Raw genomic sequence first — 25239 nt, 5'->3', positions numbered from 1 at the left:
GCTCACGTTGAGTCTGGCTCTTTGTCCCTCTTGCCCAGTCCAGGAATCCTGAAGGCTTTTCCTCGACTCTTCTTACTCCCCTCCGGTACTAAAGCTGTCATGTACTCCTCAAACCCCACCAGGGCTGCCACACATAGGGACACACCACAGTGAGGACTAATCGTGCCCATGCTGGGATCAAACCATCTGTTTATGGTGTCTGTGTGGTATACCTGGTCTGTCCTTGCCTGTGCCCTTCTGCTCTGCAAACTTCTGGATGAGGTTATCTATGCCGATGTTCTCCACGTTCTGTTTGAACTCCTCATGGACCTGAACAGAGGAGAGAGGGGCTCAATGCAGTCAGAGAGCAGCTCAAGAGAAAGAGAAGAGAGAGGGGTTTGGACTGGAGTGTGTGTTGTGGATGTGCTCTGTGTGTGAAATTTGACTGTGGTTCAGTTTGACTGTAGCAGGAGACAACCCCTCAGAGAGGTCAGTTAAATCCCTCCAGACAGACTCTCCTGGCCTGGGTCAGTGCCTGGGTGACCTACCTGTCCCACCTGGACATGGGTGTCCTCTATGGAGTGGGAGTATCCCTTGATCAGCTGTTTCATCTGCCTCAGGTGGGCCTCCTCAATGTCCTGGAACTTCTGTACAAAGGACGAGAACCCAACAACGGTGTTCAGACACCAAGATGGGTCCTAATTACAGCAAACTACCCCAAAGCACAACAAAATGCTACTCAAAATACCCATAAAACATCACAAAATGCTACTTAAGTAGAGCTAAGTGGTAAGAAATAAACCAAAAGAACCCCAAGACAAAGACCAGAGGCAACTGTACAGGAATAGAACCAGGTACAGACCAAGGCAGGGGAGCATAATATAACTCCCATCCCAGGTAATAATCACAACACTGCATGTGGGCTAGAGTAATAGCTTAAAAGAACAGGTCATTTCCCCCTGTCATGCTCTGGGCTGTTGTCTTCATGAAAACACACTGAGCTCTCTCCTTCTCACTCATAATTAGGGACAGATCTCCCATTGTAGCTATTAACAGGTAATTGGTCACCAGGATTCCAGCCATCATTTAATAACCAAATATAGCACCGTTCATCGGGTTTGTTGAGGGTTTCCTTGGAAACTGTGAAGGTTGCCATGGAGACATGTTCATTGTGAACAAAAAAGGTTTATGTTAACTTAAGGGAACCCCAGGATTGGGCCACAGTGATATAACAGGTCTGGTTCCTCCAGGGAGTCTGTCTAAGTAACCCGCCCCAGGCCCAGTGCACTGACTGACCTGGGCTGATTCGCTCATCTTCTGCTCAAAGTCTCCTCCCACGCGGTTATACTTCTCTATACACACAGCAAACGACTCTGCAGCTTTCTTAGACTTCATCTCCGCCTAGTGAGAGAGAGGGGAAGATTATAGACTTCATCTCCGCCTAGTGAGAGAGAGGGAAAGATTATAGACTTCATCTCCGCCTAGTGAGAGAGAGGGGGAGATTATAGACTTCATCTCCGCCTAGTGAGAGAGAGGGGAAGATTATAGACTTCATCTCCACCTAGTGAGAGAGAGGGGAAGATTATAGACTTCATCTCCACCTAGTGAGAGAGAGGGGAAGATTATAGACTTCATCTCCGCCTAGTGAGAGAGAGGGGAAGATTATAGACTTCATCTCCACCTAGTGAGAGAGAGGGGAAGATTATAGACTTCATCTCCACCTAGTGAGAGAGAGGGGAAGATTATAGACTTCATCTCCACCTAGTGAGAGAGAGGGAAGATTATAGACTTCATCTCCGCCTAGTGAGAGAGAGGGAAGATTATAGACTTCATCTCCGCCTAGTGAGAGAGAGGGGGAGATTATAGACTTCATCTCCGCCTAGTGAGAGAGAGGGGAAGATTATAGACTTCATCTCCACCTAGTGAGAGAGAGGGGAAGATTATAGACTTCATCTCCACCTAGTGAGAGAGAGGGGAAGATTATAGACTTCATCTCCACCTAGTGAGAGAGAGGGGAAGATTATAGACTTCATCTCCGCCTAGTGAGAGAGAGGGGAAGATTATAGACTTCATCTCCGCCTAGTGAGAGAGAGGGGAAGATTATAGACTTCATCTCCACCTAGTGAGAGAGAGGGGAAGATTATAGACTTCATCCAGTCATTAGTGTAACCTTTATTCATCCTGGTGAGTCATCATTGAGAACAAATTATCTGTTATAATAATAACAACCTTGTTCAACTTTCTCTTATTCAGTGTACTTTCAGCAACTATTCATTCATTAACATAAGGCACCCTGTGCTCTTATAACAGTTAAGACAGCTATACTGTATTATACGGAATGTGTTCATTGATGCCTAGTGACAGACCTTCTCCAGTTCTTTCTGGGGAGCTCCCTCTTTCCTCAGTCTGTCCAGCTCAATACACTTGGCGTGGTAGCCCTCCCTGAACTTCTGGAGGTGACCACTCTGCACCTGGACGGCCTGAACAGCCTCCAGGGTCCCCACCTGCTCCTCCTTGGTCTGTGAGAAACACACCATGCACATATTATTAAATGGTAATTATATATTTAAGCAATAAGGCCCGAGGGGGTGTGGAATATGGCCAATATACCACGGCTAAGGGCTTTTCTTATCCACGACGCAACATGGAGTGCCTGGATTCAGCCCTTAGCCGTGGAAAATTGACAATATACCACAAACCCCCCGAGGTGCCTTATTGCTATTATAAACTGGTTACCAACCTAATTAGAGCAGTAAAAATAAATGTTTTGTCATACCCGTTGTATATGGTCTGATATACCACAGCTTTCAGCCAATCAGCATTCAGGGCTCGAACCACCCAGTTTATAATATAATGAGTGATGGGGGGGACAGAGGGGTCATATGGTGAGAAGTGGGGCATCATGTTACCTTGCGGTGAACTTTAACCTGCTCGTCACCATACTTGTTGATGTCCCGGATGAGGTCGTTCATCTTACGCATCAGCTCCAGGTGGCAGAGAGCCAGCTTGTCTGATGACACCCGGAACACGTCCCACATAGGAGCAAACGTCCTAAGGGACACAGAGAAATATGTCACCTACATTATAAGGTCCTAACACCAACATCGTGTTTTTAAAAATCTATTAAATCACATACATTAACAGACGCAATTTCATACATTTTGTTTGAAAGGTAATATGACATTAAAGTTCATCTTTATGGTGCATTTCTAGAGTCAAACAAACCAAAGCAACACACACAGGAAGTGAAGAAGGCAGAGAAATCTGGGAGGATGGAGTAGACCACATCCCTGACCTGCTAGTAATCATAGACCCTGCCCTAGAGAATCAAACCATACAGACAAACTACTGTAAATCCTCTAGGCACCCTGCCAGCATATGAAACAGTTGATTTCATTATGATAAGAATACTGCTCTCTAAACTGAGATGTTGATGGCAAGAGTTTTCTAATATACTCACCCTAGTGGGCTTCCATTGCTTGCCATTTTGGACAGTTTGCTCATGGACTTGGAGTAGGTCTCCTCGATGGCAGCCCTGAGAACCACAGATAGATCGAGTCATTCCCTATGAGCCCGTGGCTGGTCAGTAACAAACCAGGCAGGGATGGTCTATGCAGTCTCAGCATTGGAAATCCTGCATCCAACTGCAGATAAATCTACACTCATACCCTTCCGGCTCACACAAAACGACTGCATATCTTACTAGCATAATATGTCATATTATTATGTACAGAGCATAATAAAGCACAAACATAAGGCATAAACAACCAGGCAAAGGGAAAATAAAGATTTAGCTTCAGTACTCTGTAAATGTTGCCCTAACCCGAATTTAAATAATAAATGGCCTCATTTCTGCAGGAGGAACATACAACTTTAATAACCATCTGTAGCACCCGCGGTAAAAACCCCTCCTCCCACCCTGACGAGGAAAGAGAAAAGTAAAACAAACAAACCGAAAACAAATCACTGCAGTTTCACAGGCCTCCGGCAACAGAGAAATCACTGCAGTTTCACAGGCCTCCGGCAACAGAGAAATCACTGCAGTTTCACAGACCTCCGGCAACAGAGAAATCACTGCAGTTTCACAGGCCTCCGGCAACAGAGAAATCCCTTGGAGAAGTAGTACACCTTGAAGATGGGTAGCTAGGCCTACAAAGGGTTCGAATACTTGACATTTCTAAATCAACCACTCCTAGATTCAAATTTTAGATACATAGAAGATCCAGATTGAGAAAGAGCTCAGACCCATAGAGAAGAGCTGAGCGTGGGGAATCAATCAGCTCAATGGGTTGGTTACTCTGTCTGTGCTGAGAGAGCCAGCTTCCCTACAACGTCTTATTTCATTTCCTGACTGACACTTTGTTGTCTCCAAGTAGATAACTGAATTTCCTCCCTTCTGTGGGGAATGTGCAGTGGTTCGGATCTTATGAATAAAAGTCAAGATTATGACAGTCTGACAGTGCAGGTTGTTGTATTCCCCTCTGTGAGAAAGGCCCTGTAAAGCCCAGGCTTAAATACTACAATGAGTGTTCTAATACCAGCTAATTGACTCATTAACAGACTGAATAAATACAGACGACTTCTGGGAAAACAATCCAGGAGGAGGATTATTCAGACTGAGCATGTTACCTGAGCTGAGTGCCCAGATAACAGGCAAAAACACAGCTACTGCGTGCGTGCGTGCGTGCGTTTGTATAGTAAGACAGGGAGCTCCTTGTCTTGAGGGCTGTGTCTTGTATTGCGTGAGAGTGTGTGTGCGCAAATGTGTGTGTGTCTCTTAACACTCCTGTGTGCTGGTCTGAGTTCAAATACAGCACAGTTGTGTGGATTAGAAGGCAGGTGTGACAGTGGAGAGGAGCGGCTCCATCAAAGACGTGATCTGAAAGGAAACAGCAAGGCCCTGTAGCCAGTATTGGAATCAGTCTTTTTAAAGGCAAACTTCAAAACATTTATGAACGTCTCAAATGGATGGATGAGTTGAAAGAAAAACTGATTAAGAAACATCACTCCTATACATCCCAGCCCAAACAACACCTCACCTCTCGCGGACAAACTCTGCCAGCTCCTTGGTAGCAATCTGGCCATGCTTCATGTTGTGGTACAACATGTCAAAACCTGCATTCTTCTCCCCCTGCAAAAACACAAACACCTTGGGTGAGCCACAGAATTAGAATGTACTGCATCTCTATGAGGTGAGCTTTATAGATTCTTCAATATGAAAGACGTGACAAATGGCAGGCAATGTCAGACAAACCTATGACCCCAATAAATATATTTTTCTTATTGAAATTCGGTTAACACTTCTCTCTGTTACTTATTCATTGAGGACCCTTGGAGCATAGTAGCATTGATTTTAAAGGTAAAAAGGTGGTAAAAATGAACACAAACAAAACAAATACTGTTTTATTTCATCATGACCTTTAATATTGTGGATGTTTCTCTTGTTGTTAAGCAACCAGAACCAAGCTTGACACAGGGTTGGAGAAAACAGAAATGTCTTTATCTCTCCAACAGAAGCATGCCTGGGAGCTGGTGATCACATAAACACAAGTCATTTAGTTTTCTTCCATGACCTTTAATACTCTGGATGTTTTTCTTGTTTCTCTTGTTGGTGGGGAACCACAAGCAATCATGACACTGGTTTAAGGAAACAAAAATAAATGTATTTTTCCTCCATCTTTCATAGACAGGCAGACAGGGCAAGCCGAGTTGTTCTTCAAAAATGTAATATTCATAGGCTGAAGAAGTCTTTCCACAGGGGCGATGCAAATTTCAGATCTATTGTGCTACAATAGCATAAATCAGAATTTGCATTGACCCAAAGTGTGCAGAAGCTTTCTTCTTTTGTCTTCCTGCACCTTAGCAGCCTTGTGCAGATTTCGTCAAGACTGGCATAAGGAAGGCAATGTGAACAAGAAGTTTAAGAGCCGTCCCATTTAAAAAAAACAGGATTCCCTTCCTACAGACAATACAAAACAGAGTCATCCCATAACAGTGGAGTTAACCGAGGCAGCATTAAAAATATCTTGTTCCTTGAAGCACCCACTTTGATGTCAACAGCAGGGCCGTTGTGTAGGCTGTCCAGACAGGCAGGCAGCTGCACCTCAACACTATAAATACCCTGCTAAGAGGGACACACACTTTTCCCAAGTAGCAGGGGAATGGCTGGAATGCCAAGGTTCCCAGAGAGAAGCTAGGAGCAGGCCAACACCACAACCACCGTCAGTTACAGACACCAAACACACACAGACACCAAACACACACAGACACCAAACAAACAGACAAACACAGTCGTTGCTTTGAGACATCGGTCTACTCAGGCAGGAGAGTGGTGGTGGGCTGATGGCCTCAGTAGGGTTCATAGGATTTGGATTCAAACCAGGGGTGAAAGTAAGGCGGTACGGTCCGGTACGGCGTCCCGGCAAAATAAATAGTGGGGGTACACGGTACTGGTAAAACATGAGCCCATCACAAAAACTACAAGAAAATGTCAAGAAAACTGTAGGCTATTACATCATTATTTATCATTAACGCATGTCAGAGGTATGAACAATGTGTGAATGGACTTGAAAACGTGTGGTATAGCCTACGCTCCAACGAGAACTGACATTTTGCCAAGGCAGAGATGAGTGGCCGACGCAGAGACACCTAATGACAATTACCAAATGTCATGACACTTTTTGGTGTTTTGTGTAACAGATGTCTCTTTCCATTCACCACTGTTTAGAGGATGGAAATTTGTTTCGAGTGGATGAACGTGTGCTGGTAGCCTAGTAAAGGATCCCTTTGAAGTGATTGTTTCACAAATCAGATGAGAACATCATGACTGGTTTATGCCACAATAAAAGGTAATACATTTTATAAGTGAAATGACAAATCTTTACAACTAGGCCCACAGAGATACTATTGAATTAATAGGGATTCTATATGTAATTCTATGATTAGGCCCATACATGTTTTGGGTGCATGCTCAAGCACGTGCACACATAGGAGGTCCCGTAGCAGGAAGATATTCAATCTACTTTCATCCCTGGTTCAAACCCATTTGATTAGTTAACTACAGACATACAGTACACTAGTTAATGCAGAGATGTTAATTCACATGTGATTCTCCAATACCTTTCCTTCTCTATGAAAGTGAAATGATGCCAGAGTCTTTGTCCGTCCCTCTCTCCCATCTGCACCCAGAGGAAGGTGAGCTGCCCTGCTCAGCCCTAAACAAAGCAGGTATCTAGTTCCCTTCACTACGCTGACTTCTCTGACCAGGTGCTGCATCGCCCGTGTGAATGCCGCGTGCACACACACAGCATCTAAAACATAGCCTACAGTATATTCATATAAGGCATAGGCCTAGGCAATCATTCAAACATATTAGCAAATAGTCAAATTAGAGTTGAAAACAAAGCAACAAGGATATTGAACCACCAGGTCCCAAGCAGTCATCCACGCAGTGAATGTAACGATGAGTGACAGGTCATTTTCAGAAGAGGAACCCCAAACAAACAATACATAAAGCTACTACTGTTCAGTCTGTTCAACTGCCAAATAACTTCTGTGAAAGGAGTTAAAAAGAGACAACAAGGCCTTAGTCAGCTAGACAATAATAAAGGCTTATTTCACAGAAACAAAATAGCCTAATCTAGAGTGAGGCCTAATTCCCATTTTACTCTTGGTCTCAATCGAAGCTGACAATTATGGACACATTTGTGCTTTAGTTAGTATGACAATTATTTTATCAGTTAATGAAAACAAGAGGTACATTTAATATGGTGGCTAGGCCTTTGTGTTTCCTGAAAGGAGAAATAATGGCTAGCTAATTGGGACTCCCTAAAAACACAATAAAAGTGACTTTTCAAAGCAGGTTAGGAGAGCATTTTCGCTAACCCTAACCCTTTTTCTAACCTTAACCTAATTCGCCTAACCTGTTACAACAAAGTCATAGCTGTATGGAAGTGGCGTGTTCCTCTGGTAACAGACACAGTGGGAGAGAAGGATGACCGCTCTTTCATTAATGTGACAGACAGACGTGTGTGTGTGTTTTGCTGAGTGTGTTTGTGTGAGTGTGTGTATATGTTGAGGTGTGTCAGTATCGCACCCTAAAAAACGTAGAATCCAAAAGATGTCCTAAGAGTTAAATCCATGAATAAAATTATGAATTATAGCAAAACCTATCACCATCTGAGATCATTCATCATACAGATCTGTTTCATATTCCACACCATGACCAGTGGTCTTTGACAGTTATTTTTCGGTCTGATTTATGCAGCTCCCCTACTTCTCCCTCCCTCCTTTTAAATCAATGAAGACGAAGAGCGTTTTGCTCATGCAAGAGAGAGAGAGCTCATTACAATTACAATGTGAGCTGTGGGAGACGAGAGGAGCGACAGAGGGTCTGTGTGGAGGCATCCAGACAACTCACAAATTTCTCACCATGGCTGATATTCATTAGTACTCCATGCAACACTGAGCAGCATCTTCTGTCAGTCCAGTCAGGTCAGGTAATGGCCAGGTTAATGTTTTACAGCTATTAGTTACACAGTTGTTGTTTAACACACATCACCGGACCCATCTGTTCCTCCTGAGGAGCAGGGTGCCCCGTGGGATGTTTGGGTTGGGGGAGGGGGTCTTCTCCCTCACTCCTTCCATTACTCCCTAATCTCTCGCCCAGCGAGCGGTGCTCCCACGTCCAGCAGCCTCCCCTCTCCTCACCCTCTCTCTCTCCCTCCCTCCCTGCCTGCTCACTGCTGTTAGCCAGCCAAGACTTGCAGCCCCATTTCATCTTTGTACTGTGCAGTGCACGGTGGCCAGCTAATGACTCTCACTTGATTCAAATTAGAAGTATCCCTGGCTTTCCCCCTCAGGTCTGAACAAAGTTAATTACTGTACAGACGAGGCATGGGATGCTCCTTTAAATGGTGTGCTGGAAGGCAAACCTCAATGGGAACTGGCGTGGTTAGATAAAGAAGCTGTGTCTGGATCCCCCTGCTAGAGCGTGTCCGGCTTAATTGGGTAAGTGGAGGATGGGGGGTGTGGACTAGAGACCTCAGCCTCAGATGCAGTGTTGGTGAGGTTCACTGCCTGACCAGAGTAGAGACATACTATGGGTTGTGGTTCAGTCCCTGACCAGTAAACCGGAGGGGAATATGGTTCACTCCTTGGCCAGTTACCAGAGGGTTTGTGGTTGTTCACCAGTGTAGCGCTGCACTATGAGATCAGATCACACACACGCCTGTCCCTGTTGCCACACTGATTAATGGCTTCAGTGCCCCATTGGGCCGCAGGTGAGTGGATGGAGCCCAGTGGTACACGTGAGACCCTGAGCGCAGGACTAACCCATGACAGAGACTGAGAACAATGCACTAACACACACACACACACACCGCAGTCCACGCTCATGCTTTTATTACCATCACCAGAACATTTGCATCTGGCCTCAGGAACCTGACGGCAAATTCCCTGAAATGTCTCTTTATGTAACTGGACAGTGAGCCACTATCCTGCTGCCATTCATCTAATTTAGCAGAGCAAAGAACAGTTCCACATGGAGGAAGGGGAGATAAAGATTTAAAGAGGAAAGAGAGAGAGCGGTAAAGAGAGGCAGAGGGAGAGAGAGAGCGATGTGAAGAGAGAGAGAAAGTGGGTCCTCTGGTAACATTCCTGGCCACTGGGTTTACATCCGTCCACTCCGGACCTCAGAGCCCTGTGAGTCCCAGAGACACAGCCAGGCACAAATTGACGAGGGAAGAGCAGAGCAGATGCAACACTGGGTTCATTCTGCTGATGAATGATTGGTTGGGTATAAATTCACCTAGGAGAGCAGGGCCCATTTCTTGGAACAAACGGACAGTGTGCCCAGATGAAGCCTAGCAGAGAACTATATAAAAAGACATGGACGATTCATCCAACTCACAGTCCTGCTAGAATTCCTACTGGTAGTGCATTAGTGGGTCTGGACTCTGGAGGAACGGACTGAACGGACCGTTCTTCGGTAAAAAGGAGACATTTAAGGATTCATGGTGTTCAATGCAAGAGCGCCCATTCAGCCATCTCAAAGGGGAATTGGATATCAGGGGCATATTCTCATGAACTTAACAGGCATTAACATGTCTGTGTTAGGATCAGTGGCGATTTTAGCATGTCAAGCCCAGAAACTGTTAGGTCCTACATAAAGCTGTCCCAACAGCAGAGCTTTCTTTTCAGCACCATGGAGTGAATCCTTACCACTGTTACACCTGGCTATCAGCGGAGCCTTGTCTGGCAGCAAAACAGTTAATTCAGCCTCATTTACTGCCTTTTTTTAAAAACATTGCTGATATCGCTGACTTGCTTAAACAAATATGGTTTCTACTGACAATTGAGATGTACAAACTATGGCATTAGGGAACGATGAGCAGATAAGAGGCAACCCGTAATTCCGATTAAGACATGAAATGAGCGAGCTAAGACTGATGTAGTCAATATAACTATTTGTTCAGCACTTGTACAGCGACAGCATTCAGAACATGGGCCGTTCTTACAGTATTCTCCCTGTACACCAAGTCAGAACCGTAGGATAAATAAAGGGGGCATATAAGCAGACAATGAAAGCTCTTACAATATTCGATGATGACACTTCTCTAAAACAGGCTATAGGCTACATGTGCACCACCAAGTCAGAACAGTAGGCTAAGTTATGAGGGGGAAAGGGACCAAATTATTAGGGTGAGGCACATGGGCTACTAACAGCTTACTACACAACATACACTTAGTATTACTTTCTTAGCTACAGTATACATATCTCCCTGGCATATTGCATAATTTATGCAGCAGCATACAATATATTTTTGGACTCACAGTTGTGCTGTGCTCACTTGAACAGGAAGGTGGCGCGGCGGTCCTTCTTGTGGACAATATTTGTCATGAAACTTTGTCAAAGTATGGCATTCTCTGGATTTAAGGTGCTTTCAAGATAGCTGGGAACTCTGAAAAAAACAAGGTCGAATCATGACGTCAGTGAATTTCAGGTCGGAGCTCTAGAAAGAGGACTGAGTTCCCGACTTGAATTCCGATTCGGACGACCGTTGAAAACTTATTTTCCCAGTCGGAACTCGAGTTCCCAGTTGTCTTGAACTCACTGAAGTCTGAGATTTCCCAGTTCTGAGTTTCCAGTTGTTTTGAACGTGGCAGAAGTCATGCTGGCTTGACAGCACAGCCAATATATTCAACCTTTTCTGGCCCATGGTGTTGCGTGTGAATGTTTATCCTTTTAAGCTTGGAAAAGAGACCCTTAAACCCAGACTTGGACCACACACACACACACACACTCTCCACCAAATAGCAGGCAGGGGAAGCAAAATAGGGACGCTTGCAGTTAGCCACTGATTCCTTCCAAACCACTCATTGTTGAATTTGCAATTTCCAACTTGTTGTGTAATGTTACTGTCCAATGGTCGATGAACACCGATACGTTTTATCTATAATTTCTCTTCATATGACAAGGATGGGCTCCCGAGTGGCGCAGCGGTCTAAAACACTGCATCTCAGTGCTTGAGGCGTCATTACAGACCCCCTGGTTCGATTCCAGGCTGTATCACAACCGGCCGTGATTGGGAGTCCCATAGGGCGGCGCACAATTGGCCCAGCATCGTCCGGGTTTGGCCGGTGTAGGCCATCATTGTAAATAAGAATTTGTTCTTAACGGACTTGCCTAGTTAAATAAAAAAATAAAAAGGACTACAAAAAATACAAGGATTTACCAGTAGATTGTCCATGTGATTCATGATGATGACTGCTAGCTAAGATTTTGAAAGTATGATGTTGACATGATCACTCCAATCAAAGCTACGGTAGATATAACGTGATTTGATGTCATTTTATTTGTGGCCAATGACCTTGAGCCTTCTTGGTTGGGCACTTCTAATGTAAATCTATGGCAGCACCCAAGGGGGCTTGAACTGCCTAGCTCTCCCTGTAGATTTTGAGGTGACATAGTGTCCCCATGAGTGACAGAACACTGAGCCAATCACAGCGCAACTAGAGAAGATTACCAACCCCTACGCTCTGTATTTTCCGCTGGCTGCCCCTCCACCACAGAAAGCACTGAGCTAGGCTGAAACACCTGCGTTTTGGAGCTGCCTTAAGAAAGCAAAAAAGAAACCATGTTTCTATGCGGCTTTATTAACTCAATTTCTTTTTTTTACATTGTTTGCAAACTGATATGTGACACGTATTAATGCCAAAATAACATGGAAAACAGGCAACATTTATTTTATTTTTTTAGCTAAACAGGTGGGGCTTAAAACAGGTGCCCTGAATGACGGGTCGCCACAGGTTTTGATGAAAGCACTGAATGGAGCGTCACACCCAAACTGTACACACCCTTCTTTCATCTGAAAGGCAGGAGTCGTTCTACTCCCAAGGACTTGTAGTGAGGACTTCATTAAGAATGCACCTAATCATAACAGATGGCTATTCCTCCTCCATCCCTCTGTTGACTAATTAAGACTAGGAAGAGAAGCCAACATCATTATGTAGATGGCCAACATGGAATTCACACAGTGCCGCCTGTAGACACAGAATGATGTTCGACTGTCAGAGAGAGAGTTGCATCCCTCCTGGTTTGAGTTGGAGGGAAGCACCTTTGACCGGTCTTTGTTCCACACAATGGAGGTCTCCTCTCCCCTCCATAGGCATGGAGGCCCTGCTGCCTGCAGCCACACAAAGGCAGCCAGGATCACATGACTTGCTGCTGGTAAGCCAGCAGGCAGGCAGAGCAGACAAGACAGCCCGGCTCGCTCTGCTCCTCACAATAACACACTCAACTCTGCCTCTATCACAGTCAGTCACACAACACAACTCTACACAATGAGGACAGCGGGGATCCAGCACCACAGAGAGAGGCTTCATGTACACACACACTGGCACATACTTTCTGAGGCAGTGAATGAGGAACGGGGAGAGAAACAAACAATGATCATAATCAGCATAATCAGATATCCCCCAACAACTAAACAATAATAAGAACTTTAGATTCTCTAAATGTTGCGACCTATAAAAACCTTTGAATTCAATCAATGATAGGAATCTCATTTCCTTAAGCAAATTGAATTCCTGGCTGGCTGGTATGGTTTCCTCTCTGACTCAATTGTTACTTTTACTTTTTGGCACAGTGTCTTACCCAAAATATCCTTCCCCTTTCACGGTGAATGGGCAGTGGTGGTATATTAGAACTAGGACACACCTGAATAGCTCAGCCAGGTGTGCAGAGGAGAGCAGAACACAGTCATAGTCCCCTAGGAATAGCTGACTAAGGCCTGTTCCAGTCTCTCTTATCAGGCTAGTGGGGCTACAGTCAGGGTTACATTGCTGTCATGCTTATTCTGTGCAGTTAATACACAGGTTATAGGACTGTTATAACATATTGATGTGGTTCCTGTTGGTTCCCTTTCCAGGCATTGTAAAGATGTAATGATCTGTGTTCATCTGTGTCAGGAATGAACCCTGTGCCCCTACTCCCACCATCACCAAGGAGACTAGGCAGCCTCCGCTCTATGATTCAGATAGATAGATCACTCAGGAGACAGATTGGTAGAGTGCAACATGTCGTGCTGTAGGGTGGTGGTTCAGTATCATTCACAGAATATGAACTCTGAATGTAAGGCATCATGACTCATATGTGATTCAGGGAAAGGATGGAATTGGCCAGTCAACCTACATGCATTGGTGTCCGCCATGTACAGAAGAGTTGTACAGCATTATCTGAAGGGTAGGCCCATTATTTATACTGTCAGTGTCACATACGGTCTGAGTGTTTGGGTTTTTATTAGCTTCTGCAATCTGCATAGAAATGAGTAGTAAAAGGGTCTAAAGTTTTCAAGCATAATGGCCAAATAAAATAAATTGTCATATAAAGCAATCTGACTGTCTGTTTTCACCTCTCCATGTTGAGCTGCCAATGATCCTCATATAACATAATAATACATCCAATAGACTCACCCAGAAGTTGTTTTTAAAGAATTCCATCTTCACTCAGAGTTTTATAGGGATCTGCAATAAAGAGAGGAAAAAAACATTACAGATGGGACAGAAACAGAAACGAGGCTACAGCCCTCTGCTCTCCTGTATCATTGACCAGAGTTAGCCAGTGGCACTGAACCAACATTCACACCAATAATGAGACAACTCTACAAATGGAATGTTGTTTTCCCTGTGCTGAATTGCTATCGATATCTTGCTCTTGCAGTGGGCTGAATCTCCCTTTGTACAGGTACTGTAACAATGTATTGGGTTTCATGAAAAGCCTCCTCTCAGACCCAAAAATAGACACACTGACACTTTATTGTACAAAGAATAAAGGAAAACTTCTGGAGGCGGACAGGGAGTGGTCTTATTAAAAACAAGCTGGCGTAGGCAAGTAGACAATGGACACCTTTAGCTGAATGAAGGCCAGAGTGTACTGAGGGGACAGCCAGGGTTTGTTTAACCGTTCACTTCAAAGGAGATGGAGAGGCTGACACAGGGGAGGGAGGGAGATTGATCTGACACAGCCACCAAGGAGTGTGCCCTATCACGATGAATAAAGATCTCTCCGGTGTGCTCACTCACTCTGGTTGTAAAGAGCTGAGAGACTAGCCATACCTCTAATAGCGCCTCCCCCTCCCCAGTCACCCACCTCCCAGATTGGGCCTGGAGAGATTGACAGCAGCAGGTCTACTAAGGTGAGGACACACACAAAGAGCCTCTACAACACAGTGACTCAACAAGAACCATGGTCTCTTTTCTGACTGTGAAGTGAGATTCGTGACCATTGGCTTCTGTTCTGGCAGAGCAGATTTCAATTGACTGGAGGCAGGAGGAAACACAGCAACAGCTGAACATACACCTCCTGACCCCCTATAGCGTTTCTCCACCCATCCACACTGCCTTCCACTGTGGGGGATTTCATTCCTGCTCAATTAGCTCCTAGCTATCTGCTCATCATGAATAATAGTAGCCTTCCAAGCACATAGCAAAGATGAGTGAGTGAGTGAGTGAGTGAGTGAGTGAGTGAGTGAGTGAGTGAGTGAGTGAGTGAGTGAGTGAGTGAGTGAGTGAGTGAGTGAGTGAGTGAGTGAGTGTGAGTGTGTGTGTGTGACTCTGCAGGCTCAGCGTTTCTCCAGGGAAGGCCTGGCTGTAGGTTCCCTGTTATTTTGCTAAGAGGAGAGGGTAAGAGGGGATGGTATGGTCCCTGCCTGGATATGTTATATTGTGCTGACGGCAGGGCTTTCTCAGAGGAGTGGCTGACCCTAGCTCAGGCAGGACAACCTGCTGTTGGACAGGGGAACACACACACACACCACACACAAGCTCTCACACACACACACCATTAATTAACTCAGCACTTGGACTCGGGGCCCCTGGAGAGGGCTCTCATTTGGCAGCATGGCTGAAAGTGAGATACTGCAACCAGCTCCCAAGTACCCACTCTGCTCTCCAACACAGACCCAGGGTGATAGAGTAGACGAGGAGAGGTGGGATCAGTTAGACAGAGGGATCTGTTTGGCTGTCTAGCTGGACCACTGGCTGGTGGTGGCGAGCGGCAAGCATAAAGTGCCATGCTTCACACATAGTTGCTGAGAGGAGAGATTGGTGTGGGGCTAGAATCAGTGGTGTAGTGGAGGCTATACGCAGGTATATATTATATTATATATATATATAAAATAATATATATATATATATATATATATATATATATATATATATACACACATACATACACACACACACACACGTCTTCATCGACCTGGCCAAGGCTTTCGACTCTGTCAACCACCGCATTCTTATTGGCAGACTAAATAGCCTTGGTTTCTCAAATGACTGCCTCGCCTGGTTCACCAACTACTTCTCAGATAGAGTTCAATGTGTCAAATCGGAGGGCCTGTTGTCTGGACCTCTAGCAGTCTCTACGGGCGTGCCACAGGGTTCAATTCTCGGGCCGACTCTATTCTCTGTGTATATCAATAATGTCGCTCTTGCTGCTGGTGACGCTCGGATCCACCTCTATGCAGACGACACCATTTTGTATACATCTGGCCCTTCATTGGACACTGTTAACAAACCTCCAAACGAGCTTCAACGCCATAAAACACTCCTTCCGTTGCCTCCAACTGCTCTTAAACACTAGTAAAACTAAATGCATGCTCTTCAACCAAACGCTGCTTGCACCCGCCCACCCGTCTAGAATCACTACTCTCGGTGGGTCTGACCTAGAGTATGTGGACAACTACAAATACCTAGGTGTCTGGTTAGACTGTAAACTCTCCTTCCAGACTCACATTAAGAATCTCCAATCAAAAGTTAAATCTAGAATCGGCTTCCTATTTCGCAACAAAGCCTCCTTCACTCATGCTGCCAAACATGCCCTCGTAAAACTGACTATCCTACCGATCCTTTACTTCGGCGATGTCATTTACAAAATAGCCTCCAACACTCTACTCAGCAAATTGGATGTAGTCTATCACAGTGCCATCCGTTTTGTCACCAAAGCCCCATATACTACCCACCATTGTGACCTGTACGCTCTTGTTGGCTGGCCCTCACTACATATTCGTCGCCAAACCCACTGGCTCCAGGTCATCTATAAATCACTGCTAGGCAAATCCCTGTCTTATCTTAGCTCACTGGTCACCATAGCAACACCCACCCGTAGTCTGCGCTCAAGCAGGTATATCTCACTGGTCATCCCCAAAGCCAACACCTCCTTTGGCTGCCATTCCTTCCAGTTCTCTGCTGCAAATGACTGGAACGAACTGCAAAAATCTCTGAAGCTGGAGACTTATCTCCCTCACTAACTTTTAGCGTCAGTTGTCAGAGCAGCTTACCGATCACTGCACCTGTACACAGCCATTCTGTAATTAGCCCACCCAACTACCTCATCCCCATTATTTTGCTAATTTACACCCCAGTATCTCTATTTGCACATCTATCATTCCAGTGTTAATACGAAATTTGTAACTATTTTGCACTATGGCCTATTTATTGCCTTACCTCCATAACTTACTACATTCGCACACATATATTTTCTGTTGTATTTTTGACTTTATGTTTACCCCATATGTAACTCTGTGTTGTTGTTTTTAATCGCACTGCTTTGCTTTATCTTGGCCAGGTCGCAGTTGTAAATGAGAACTTGTTCTCAACTGGCTTACCTGGTTAAATAAAAATATATATAAAAAAAGAAATATTCCATATACCCAGCGTGAATGTTCCCAATGCAATTTGTGGGGAAACAACGTTCTAAAATGCGCATGCGAGCGGTTTCATGGACAGAGATGGACATTTCCGTTAAAATGTAGAAAGAGGGGAGATCTAAAGACGCAACAAATATTTCCCTCAACATTTCTCTGGTAGGATTTTGGCTTGGCTTCTTTGAAGCAAGTTAAGACCGGTCTCATAATATGAAGTAAAATGTCCAGGTTTATGACAGGCTATAACAGTCTTCTGGTAGATAGAAAGGCTTTCCCAGAAACCTACTCAATTAAAACATTTGGTAGCTACAAAGTAGCGTATGCCTACCAGAATGATATCATGATTATTTGCATCAATCCAGTGGGTATATGTCATGTGCGCTACAGAAACACGCTAACCAAACAACAGTGCTAGGTGCAGGGGCACTTGAATTAAAGTCTAACTACACATAATTTAACATTTCTTCGATTTTTCCCAGACCTCAAAAGTGGTCTCCTGTTGTGGTTTAAGCATTGTTGTGGACTTAGAAAACAACACAATTGGATGTTCTATTAAAAGAGTGTGGATTTGAGAGTAACCAGAACAGGATTTCTGTTAGGAAAATGTGGCGCCATACAACGTGACCGGGAAGATTTTAATTTACCGTCCCCATATGCATTGGGCGTCCCATTAGGGTGTCCACCCACGGTTCTCAGAATGACAAAAATCACATTTAGATGATGGTAATTCATTTTAACATACCATGCAACTCCTGTAATGAAGCAGCCAATAAAACGTAATTTTCAAACATTTGCCAAAATGCAATTTGCGGGAAAACACCAATTCTAAACACTGCACCTGATGCGAGCGGTATATGACAGATGAAAATCTCCATTATAAACTTAGAAAGAGGGTGAAACTATAATGGGTTGCTAACATGAGTGCCTTCGGCTTCTGGACAACGAAAGAAAGTTGATATGAAAACCAATAGAACAGGAGAGAAATGGCATATGAGGAAGTCTTTCATAGGCGGGGCGCGAGGCAAAAGGCCTAGCTGATTATTGAGTTGCGGCTGTCAGTGAAAAGCATCTAAAATGTGTGTGAAGATAATGTTTCTTGAATATACACTACCGTTCAAAAGTTTGGGGTCACTTAGAAATGTCCTTGTTTTCGAAAGAAAATCTATTTTTTTGTCCATTAAAATAACATCAAATTGATCAGAAATACAGTGTAGACATTCTTAATGTTGTAAATGGCTATTGTAGCTGGAAACGGCAGATTTTTAATGGAATATCTACATAGGCGTACAGAGGCCCATTATCAGCAACCATCAGTCCTGTGTTCCAATGGCACGTTGTGTTTGCTAATCCAAGTTTATCATTTTAAAAAGGCTAATTGATCATTAGAAAACCCTTTTGCAAATATGTTGGCACAGCTGAAAACTGTTGTGCTGATTAAAGAAGCAATAAAACTGGCCTTCTTGAGACTAGTTGAGTATCTGGAGCATCAGCAATTGTGAGTTTGATTACAGGCTCAAAATGGCCAGAAACAAATAACTTTCTTCTGAAACTCAGTCTATTCTTGTTCTGAGAAACTCAACTGGCAGCTTCATTAAATAGTACCCGCAAAATACCAGTCTCAACATCAACAGTGAAGAGGCGGTTCCGGGATGCTGACCTTCTAGGCAGAGTTGCAAAGAAAAAGCCATATCTCAGACTGGCCAATAAAAAGAAAAGATTAAGATGGGCTCCTTGGTCTTCATGGTGCTGCTTGCTTGGTGGTGCCCCTTGCTTAGTGGTGTTGCAGACTCTGGGGCCATTCAGAACAGGTGTATATATACTGAGTATGGTCGGGAACTCCACCCCTCTTTATGGTGCCAATCTTCCCACGCAGCTGAAACAAATGAGGAGCTGATGAGCTGAAGGTTTGGGAAGGGAAGAGACACAGTCTCCAACCTGGGCTCTCTGGAGGACAAGAGTGCTGCACGTCCACTTCCATGAGGAATATAAGGATTTGGAGATACTTACCTTTGGGAAATACTCACCTTTGGATATATGCACCTGTGGAAATACGTGAGAGACATTTGGAAGGACTTTTTTGCTGGGTTGGCCACTAGCTGCAACGTGGACTACAGTAAGGCTGGGGAAAAGTTATCTGAGCGAGTGAGAATTATGACTTTGGATGTGGAAGAGACATCCTGAACTGTTAACCCTTAAAGAGCCACAAGAGAACAGAATTTTGTTATATTTTCGTTAATTTCCCAAGACCTATAATAAAATCCTTGTTTTGTTTGAACCTTGTCTCCTTGCACTACTTGAGCAATCCCGCTGAAAGCTGTGTAGCCTCTCGTGACGTCACAGATGGTGGAGAATACGGGCACGCTCGCGTTAATAGTGCATGTCAGAGGAGGATACCGAAGGTTTGATCACCCAGTTTTTCCAAGTTGGCCGTAGGCTCCCCGCCGACTGAAATGGAGGACATATTGAAAAGCCCTTGTTGCTGGCCAGCAAGCCCAGATGCAAGCAAACGTGGCTCTCTTGGAGGAGCAAAAGAAAGCCAACCTTCTGAAGGCAGAGGAAATTGCAGTTGCAGAGACAGAGGGTGGTCCAAAATACCCGCCCAATAAAGGCAAGTGACTTTATATCTAAGATGGGAGCTACCGATGACATTGAGGCATACCTGCATGCATTTGAGGCCACGGCCACTAGGGGAAGCCTGGCCCAAGCAACAGTGGGTTGGTCTGTTAGCCCCCTTTCTAACCGGGGGAATCGCTGAATGCTGTCCGGGACCTGGGCCCTGACCAGGTTACTGACTATGATGCCCTGAAGTCTGAGATCCTCAGCAGATATGGACTCACAAAGTTTGGTATGGCCCAGCGCTTTCACAGCTGGACCTTCCAACCAGACCAACCTCCTCGGGCGCAGATGCATGAACTTGTCCGAATCGCAAGGAAATGGCTGGATCCGCAGAGGAATACAGCAGCGGCGGTGGTGGAGGCCGTTGTGGTGGATCGTTACCTACGCGCCCCTGCCTTATGAGGCAAAAGCGGTTCATCAGTCAACAGGCCTTGACCACGGCTGATCTGACCGTGGAAGCTGTGGAAAAGTACCAGGCCACAGCGGAGATGCTGAATGCTTCCCGAAAAAGACCCCAGGAGGCGGCCCCACCACAAATGGGAAGAACCCGTCCAAAGGACCCCCAAGGTCTCGAACCCAGCCACGTCAGGACTTATCCCGGCTCCAGGGGGAGCCAGAAACCAGGCGGGTCCAAGAAGAGTATACCAGGAGGGGAAACTCGACAGTGTTACCGGTGTGGGGAGATGGGACATATCTCCTGGCAGTGTGGGAAACCAGCCGAGAACCTATGCCCACTGCGGAGTCCTCCAGCTCAGCACCCACACACCGTTTTGCCTCGCTCTTGGGAGTCGTAGATGGCGGCCCAGATCGACCCCCCCACCTGCCCGGTAACTGTGAATCACCATGATGTGGAGACCTTACTGGATTCTGGTAGCCGGGCCACCCTGGTGCGTAAGGGGATTTGGTGGGCCCAACGTGTCTGACCCCGGGAAAAGTCCTCCCAGTTTCCTGTGTCCATGGGGACACCAGAGAATACCCCATTACTGAACTTACAATGACCAGCACACGGGGAACCATACACACGACGGCGGGGTGGTTGATTCCCCTCCCCGTCCCTGTCCCTAATTGGACGAGACTGCCCAGCCTTTTACCCACTCTGGAGAGAGTCTCAGGAGAGGATAACCCGAGTACCTCGGAAACGGAGAGGCAAGACTCATCCTGGGAAGGCTCCGGTGCAATCCTCCGAGTTACTCACTCCCGCCCGGGCTCGGATAGGGATGGCAGGTGCCCAGACCGACACAGAGACGGAGCTACAGAATCTGGACAAAGAACTGTCTGGTCTGAAGGGGACCGCTGAGAGGTATCGTTTGTTAAAGCAACAGTTAGACATGAAGACAGAAGAGTTAGATATCCTCCAGGCTAAACTCCAACAGAGCTCCTTCCCTAAGCAACAGGAGGAGCTGGAGAGGCTGCGCAGGACCATCGAGGAGTGTGAGGAGACCCTGCGCAGTAGTAAGGAGGTCCAGAAGAAGGCAGAGGAGAAGTACAAGGTGTTGGAGAACAAGATGAAGAATGCGGAGGCAGAGAGAGAGAAGGAACTGAAAGCTGCTCAACAGAAGCTAAACTCTGCTAAAACCAAGGCTGATGCGTTCAGTAAGAAACTCAAGGAGAGACAACAGGAGGCTGAGTCCCTGGTCCTAGAGTTGGAGGAGTTGAAGAGAGAGCAGTCTGGCAAGCACCACGGCAATGCGGACGCCCTCTCCCGGCGTGATGCCTTCTTCGCTGCCTTTACCCCGACAGGACGTCGGTCCCGAGAGAGGGGATGTGTGATGTCACGAGAGGCTGTGTCCTGGAGGGACGTTACATCCCTGAGGTGGCTGCAAACCCAGACAGCTATGGCTCCATCTGCTGGTATGGTCGGGAACTCCACCCCTCTATGGCCAATCTTCCCACGCAGCTGAAACAAATGAGGAGCTGATGAGCTGAAGGTTTGGGAAGGGAAGAGACACAGTCTCCAACCTGGGCTCTCTGGAGGACAAGAGTGCTGCACGTCCACTTCCATGAGGAATATAAGGATTTGGAGATACTTACCTTTGGGAAATACTCACCTTTGGATATATGCACCTGTGGAAATACGTGAGAGACATTTGGAAGGACTTTTTGCTGGGTTGGCCACTAGCTGCAACGTGGACTACAGTAAGGCTGGGGAAAAGTTATCTGAGCGAGTGAGAATTATGACTTTGGATGTGGAAGAGACATCCCTGAACTGTTAACCCCTAAAGAGCCACAAGAGAACAGAATTTTGTTATATTTTCGTTAATTTTCCCGAAGACATTTGTTACTCTTGTCCCGCACTCCTGAGATCATGTGACAGATCATGTGACACAGATTGCACAATTATGTGACTTCTGAAGGTAATTGGTTGCACCAGATCTTATTTTAGGGGCTTCATAGCAAAGGGGGTGAATACATATGCATGCACCACCTTTCCGTTATCTTTTTTTTTTTTTTTTTTTAACAAGTTATTTTTTTCATTTCACTTCACCAATTTTGACTATTTTGTGTATGTCCATTACATGAAATCCAAATAAAAAGCAATTTATATTACAGGTTGTAATGCAACAAAATAGGAAAAACACCAAGGGGGATTAATACTTTTGCAAGGCACTGTAGAAGTTGTAAATATGGCACTGGAACTGACCCTGTATGCTTACTTAATCATGTTCTTCTTATTTCTATCACTTTCCCTTGCGCAAAAACAGCTGTCTATCCCGAGCTCACTGGCCAGAAACTGAGGGCCTGGAATAGTTGATACAATGTTGCAAGTTCACTAGAGACAGCTTTCCTGGATCCAGTTGATTGATTTGATAATGTTGCACTTCACTAGTTATAGCTCAAGTCAAGACAGAAAGGCAGGCAGACAGGCTGAGTAGAGAGATGAATGTGATTGAAAGACCTGCATTTATGTATTTTTACTTACTTGACAATGGAAGTTATAGGCCAACGTCTGCATTGGCCATCTCTCAGTTCCATGCGCTCATTTAGACAGCAATGATCACGGTGTATCAATGTGTCCATATGGGCAGAGGCCGGTGCTCTCACATTAGTTTAAATTGTACTTTTATATTTGTATCATTTTAATTAAGATTGTTATGATTAACCACGAGACAAATGATTGAAAAATGAAAATGTAATTATTGAAATGAAAATACGCATATGAAAATCATACAGTGCATTCGGAAAGTATTCAGACCCCTTGACTTTTTCCACATTGTTACGTTACAGCCTTACTCTAAAATTGATGAAATATTTCCCCCCCTCATCAATCTACACACAATCCCCCATAATGACAAAGTGAAAACAGGTTTTTAGAAAATGTTGCAAATATATAACAAATAAAAAACAAATACCTTATTTACATAAGTATTCAGAAACACTGCTATGAGACTCGAAATTGAGATCAGGTGCATCCGGTTTCCATTGATCATCTTTGAGATAGTTCTACAACTTGATTGGAGCCCACCTGTGGTAAATTCAATTGATTGGATGTGATTTGGAAAGGCACACACCTGTCTATATAAAAAGGTCACACAGTTGACAGTGCATGTCAGAGCAAAAACCAAGTCATGAGGTCGAAGGAATTGTCCGTAGAGCTCCGAGACAGGATTGTGTCAAGGCACAGATCTGGGGAAGGGTACAAAAACATTTCTGCAGCATTGAAGATCCCCAAGAACACAGTGGCCTCCATCATTCTTAAAAATTGAAGAAGTTTGGAACCACCAAGACTCTTCCTAGAGCTGGCCACCCGGGCCAAACTGAGCAATCGGGGGAGAAGAGCCTTGGTCAGGAAGGTGACCAAGAACACAAATGGTCACTCTGACATAGCTGCAGAGTTCCTCTGTGGAGATGGGAGAACCTTCCAGAAAGACATTTCTGCAGCACTCCACCAATCAGGCCTTTATGGTAGAGTGGCCAGACGGAAGCTACTCCTCAGTAAAAGGCACATGACAGCCCGCTTGGAGTTTGCCAAAAGGCACCTAAATAACTTAGACCATGAGAAACAAGATTCTCTGATCTGATGAAACCAAGATTGAACTTTTTGGCCTGAATGCCAAGCGTCACATCTGGATGGAAACCTGGCACCATCCCTATCCTATGGTGAAGCATGGTGGTAGTAGTATCATGCTGTGGAGATGTTTTTCAGTGGCAGGGACTGGGAGACTAGTCAGGATCGAGGGAAAGATGAACGGAGCAAAGTACAGCGAGATCCTTGATGAAAACCTGCTCTAGAGTGCTCAGGACCTCAGACTGGGGCGAAGGTTCACCTTCCAACAGGACAACGACTCTAATCACACAGCCAAGCCAACGCAGAAGTGGCTTCGGGACAAGTCTCTGAATGTCCTTGAGTGGCCCAGCCAGAGCCCGGACTTGAACCCGATCGAACATCCCTGGAGAGACCTGAAAATAGCTGTGCAGCGACGCTCCCCATTCAACCTGAGAGCTTGAGAGGATCTGCAGAGAACAATGGGAGAAACTCCCCAAATACAGGCGTGCCAAGCTTATAGCGTCATACCCAAGAAGACTCAAGGCTGTAACCGCTGCCAAAAGGCACTTCAACAAAGTACTGAGTAAAGTGTCTGAATACTTATGTAAAACGTGAAATTTCCATTTTTTAAATACATTTGATGTTTCTAAAAACCTGTTTCACCTTGTCATTATGGGATATTGTGTGTAGATTGATGAGGGGAAAAAACGAATTGATCAATTTTAGAATAAGGCTGTAACATAACAAAATGTGGAAAAATACTTTCCGAATGCACTGTAACCGGCACGCAGATCGTTAGAAATGTTAGGATCAATTGTATGCTTCCCCAAACTTGAAACTCATGCACCTCCTATGAAGTCTTTATACCAGAATTGCCTCCATGCGTCTATGGTCAGATTTTCAAGCAAGGTAAGACATGCCTCATAATATGAAGTAAAATATTCATGTTTCAAACAATTAAGTATGTTTTCAAAATGCATACTGCCTCCAGCTCACATTGTGGCGGGTGACGTGCTGATAGACTGCCTACAGTTTTTTTTCTCCCGGTCAATTTGGCCGGCAAAATGTTATTTACAATGAGGGGAAAGAGTATTTGATCCCCTGCTGATTTTGTACGTTTGCCCACTGACAAAGAAATGATCAGTCTATAATTTTAATGGTAGGTTTATTTGAACAGTGAGAGACAGAATAACAAAAAAATCCAGAAAAACACGTCAAAAATGTTATAAATTGATTCGCATTTTAATGAGGGAAATAAGTATTTGACCCCCTCTCAAATCAGAAAGATGTCTGGCTCCCAGGTGTCTTTTATACAGGTAACGAGCTGAGATTAGGAGCACACTCTTAAAGGGAGTGCTCCTAATCTCAGTTTGTTACCTGTATAAAAGACACCTGTCTACAGAAGCAATCAATCAGATTCCAAACTCTCCACCATGGCCAAGACCAAAGATCTCT

The 25239-nt window shown here is 45.0% G+C and overlaps 1 protein-coding gene across 1 annotated transcript in view; it reads right to left on the bottom strand.

Moving 5' to 3' along the window:
- The window catches only part of LOC121540297 (F-BAR domain only protein 1-like), a 42684-nt gene that overhangs the window by 8460 nt on the left and 8985 nt on the right, over window positions 1–25239 (bottom strand). Inside the window, 9 exon segments of the mRNA XM_041849066.2 lie at window positions 7–124; window positions 213–309; window positions 528–626; window positions 1276–1380; window positions 2346–2498; window positions 2889–3030; window positions 3440–3514; window positions 5019–5110; window positions 13954–14004. Of these exon segments, the coding sequence (XP_041705000.2) occupies window positions 7–124; window positions 213–309; window positions 528–626; window positions 1276–1380; window positions 2346–2498; window positions 2889–3030; window positions 3440–3514; window positions 5019–5110; window positions 13954–13980 (908 nt within the window). The 5' untranslated portion in view covers window positions 13981–14004.

The sequence above is a fragment of the Coregonus clupeaformis genome, chromosome 26 (genome assembly GCF_020615455.1).
Source record: "Coregonus clupeaformis isolate EN_2021a chromosome 26, ASM2061545v1, whole genome shotgun sequence".
Classification (NCBI taxonomy): Eukaryota; Metazoa; Chordata; class Actinopteri; order Salmoniformes; family Salmonidae; genus Coregonus; species Coregonus clupeaformis.
Note: the sequence above shows the minus strand (reverse complement) of the source record. Positions and strands in the feature narration are given on the sequence as shown.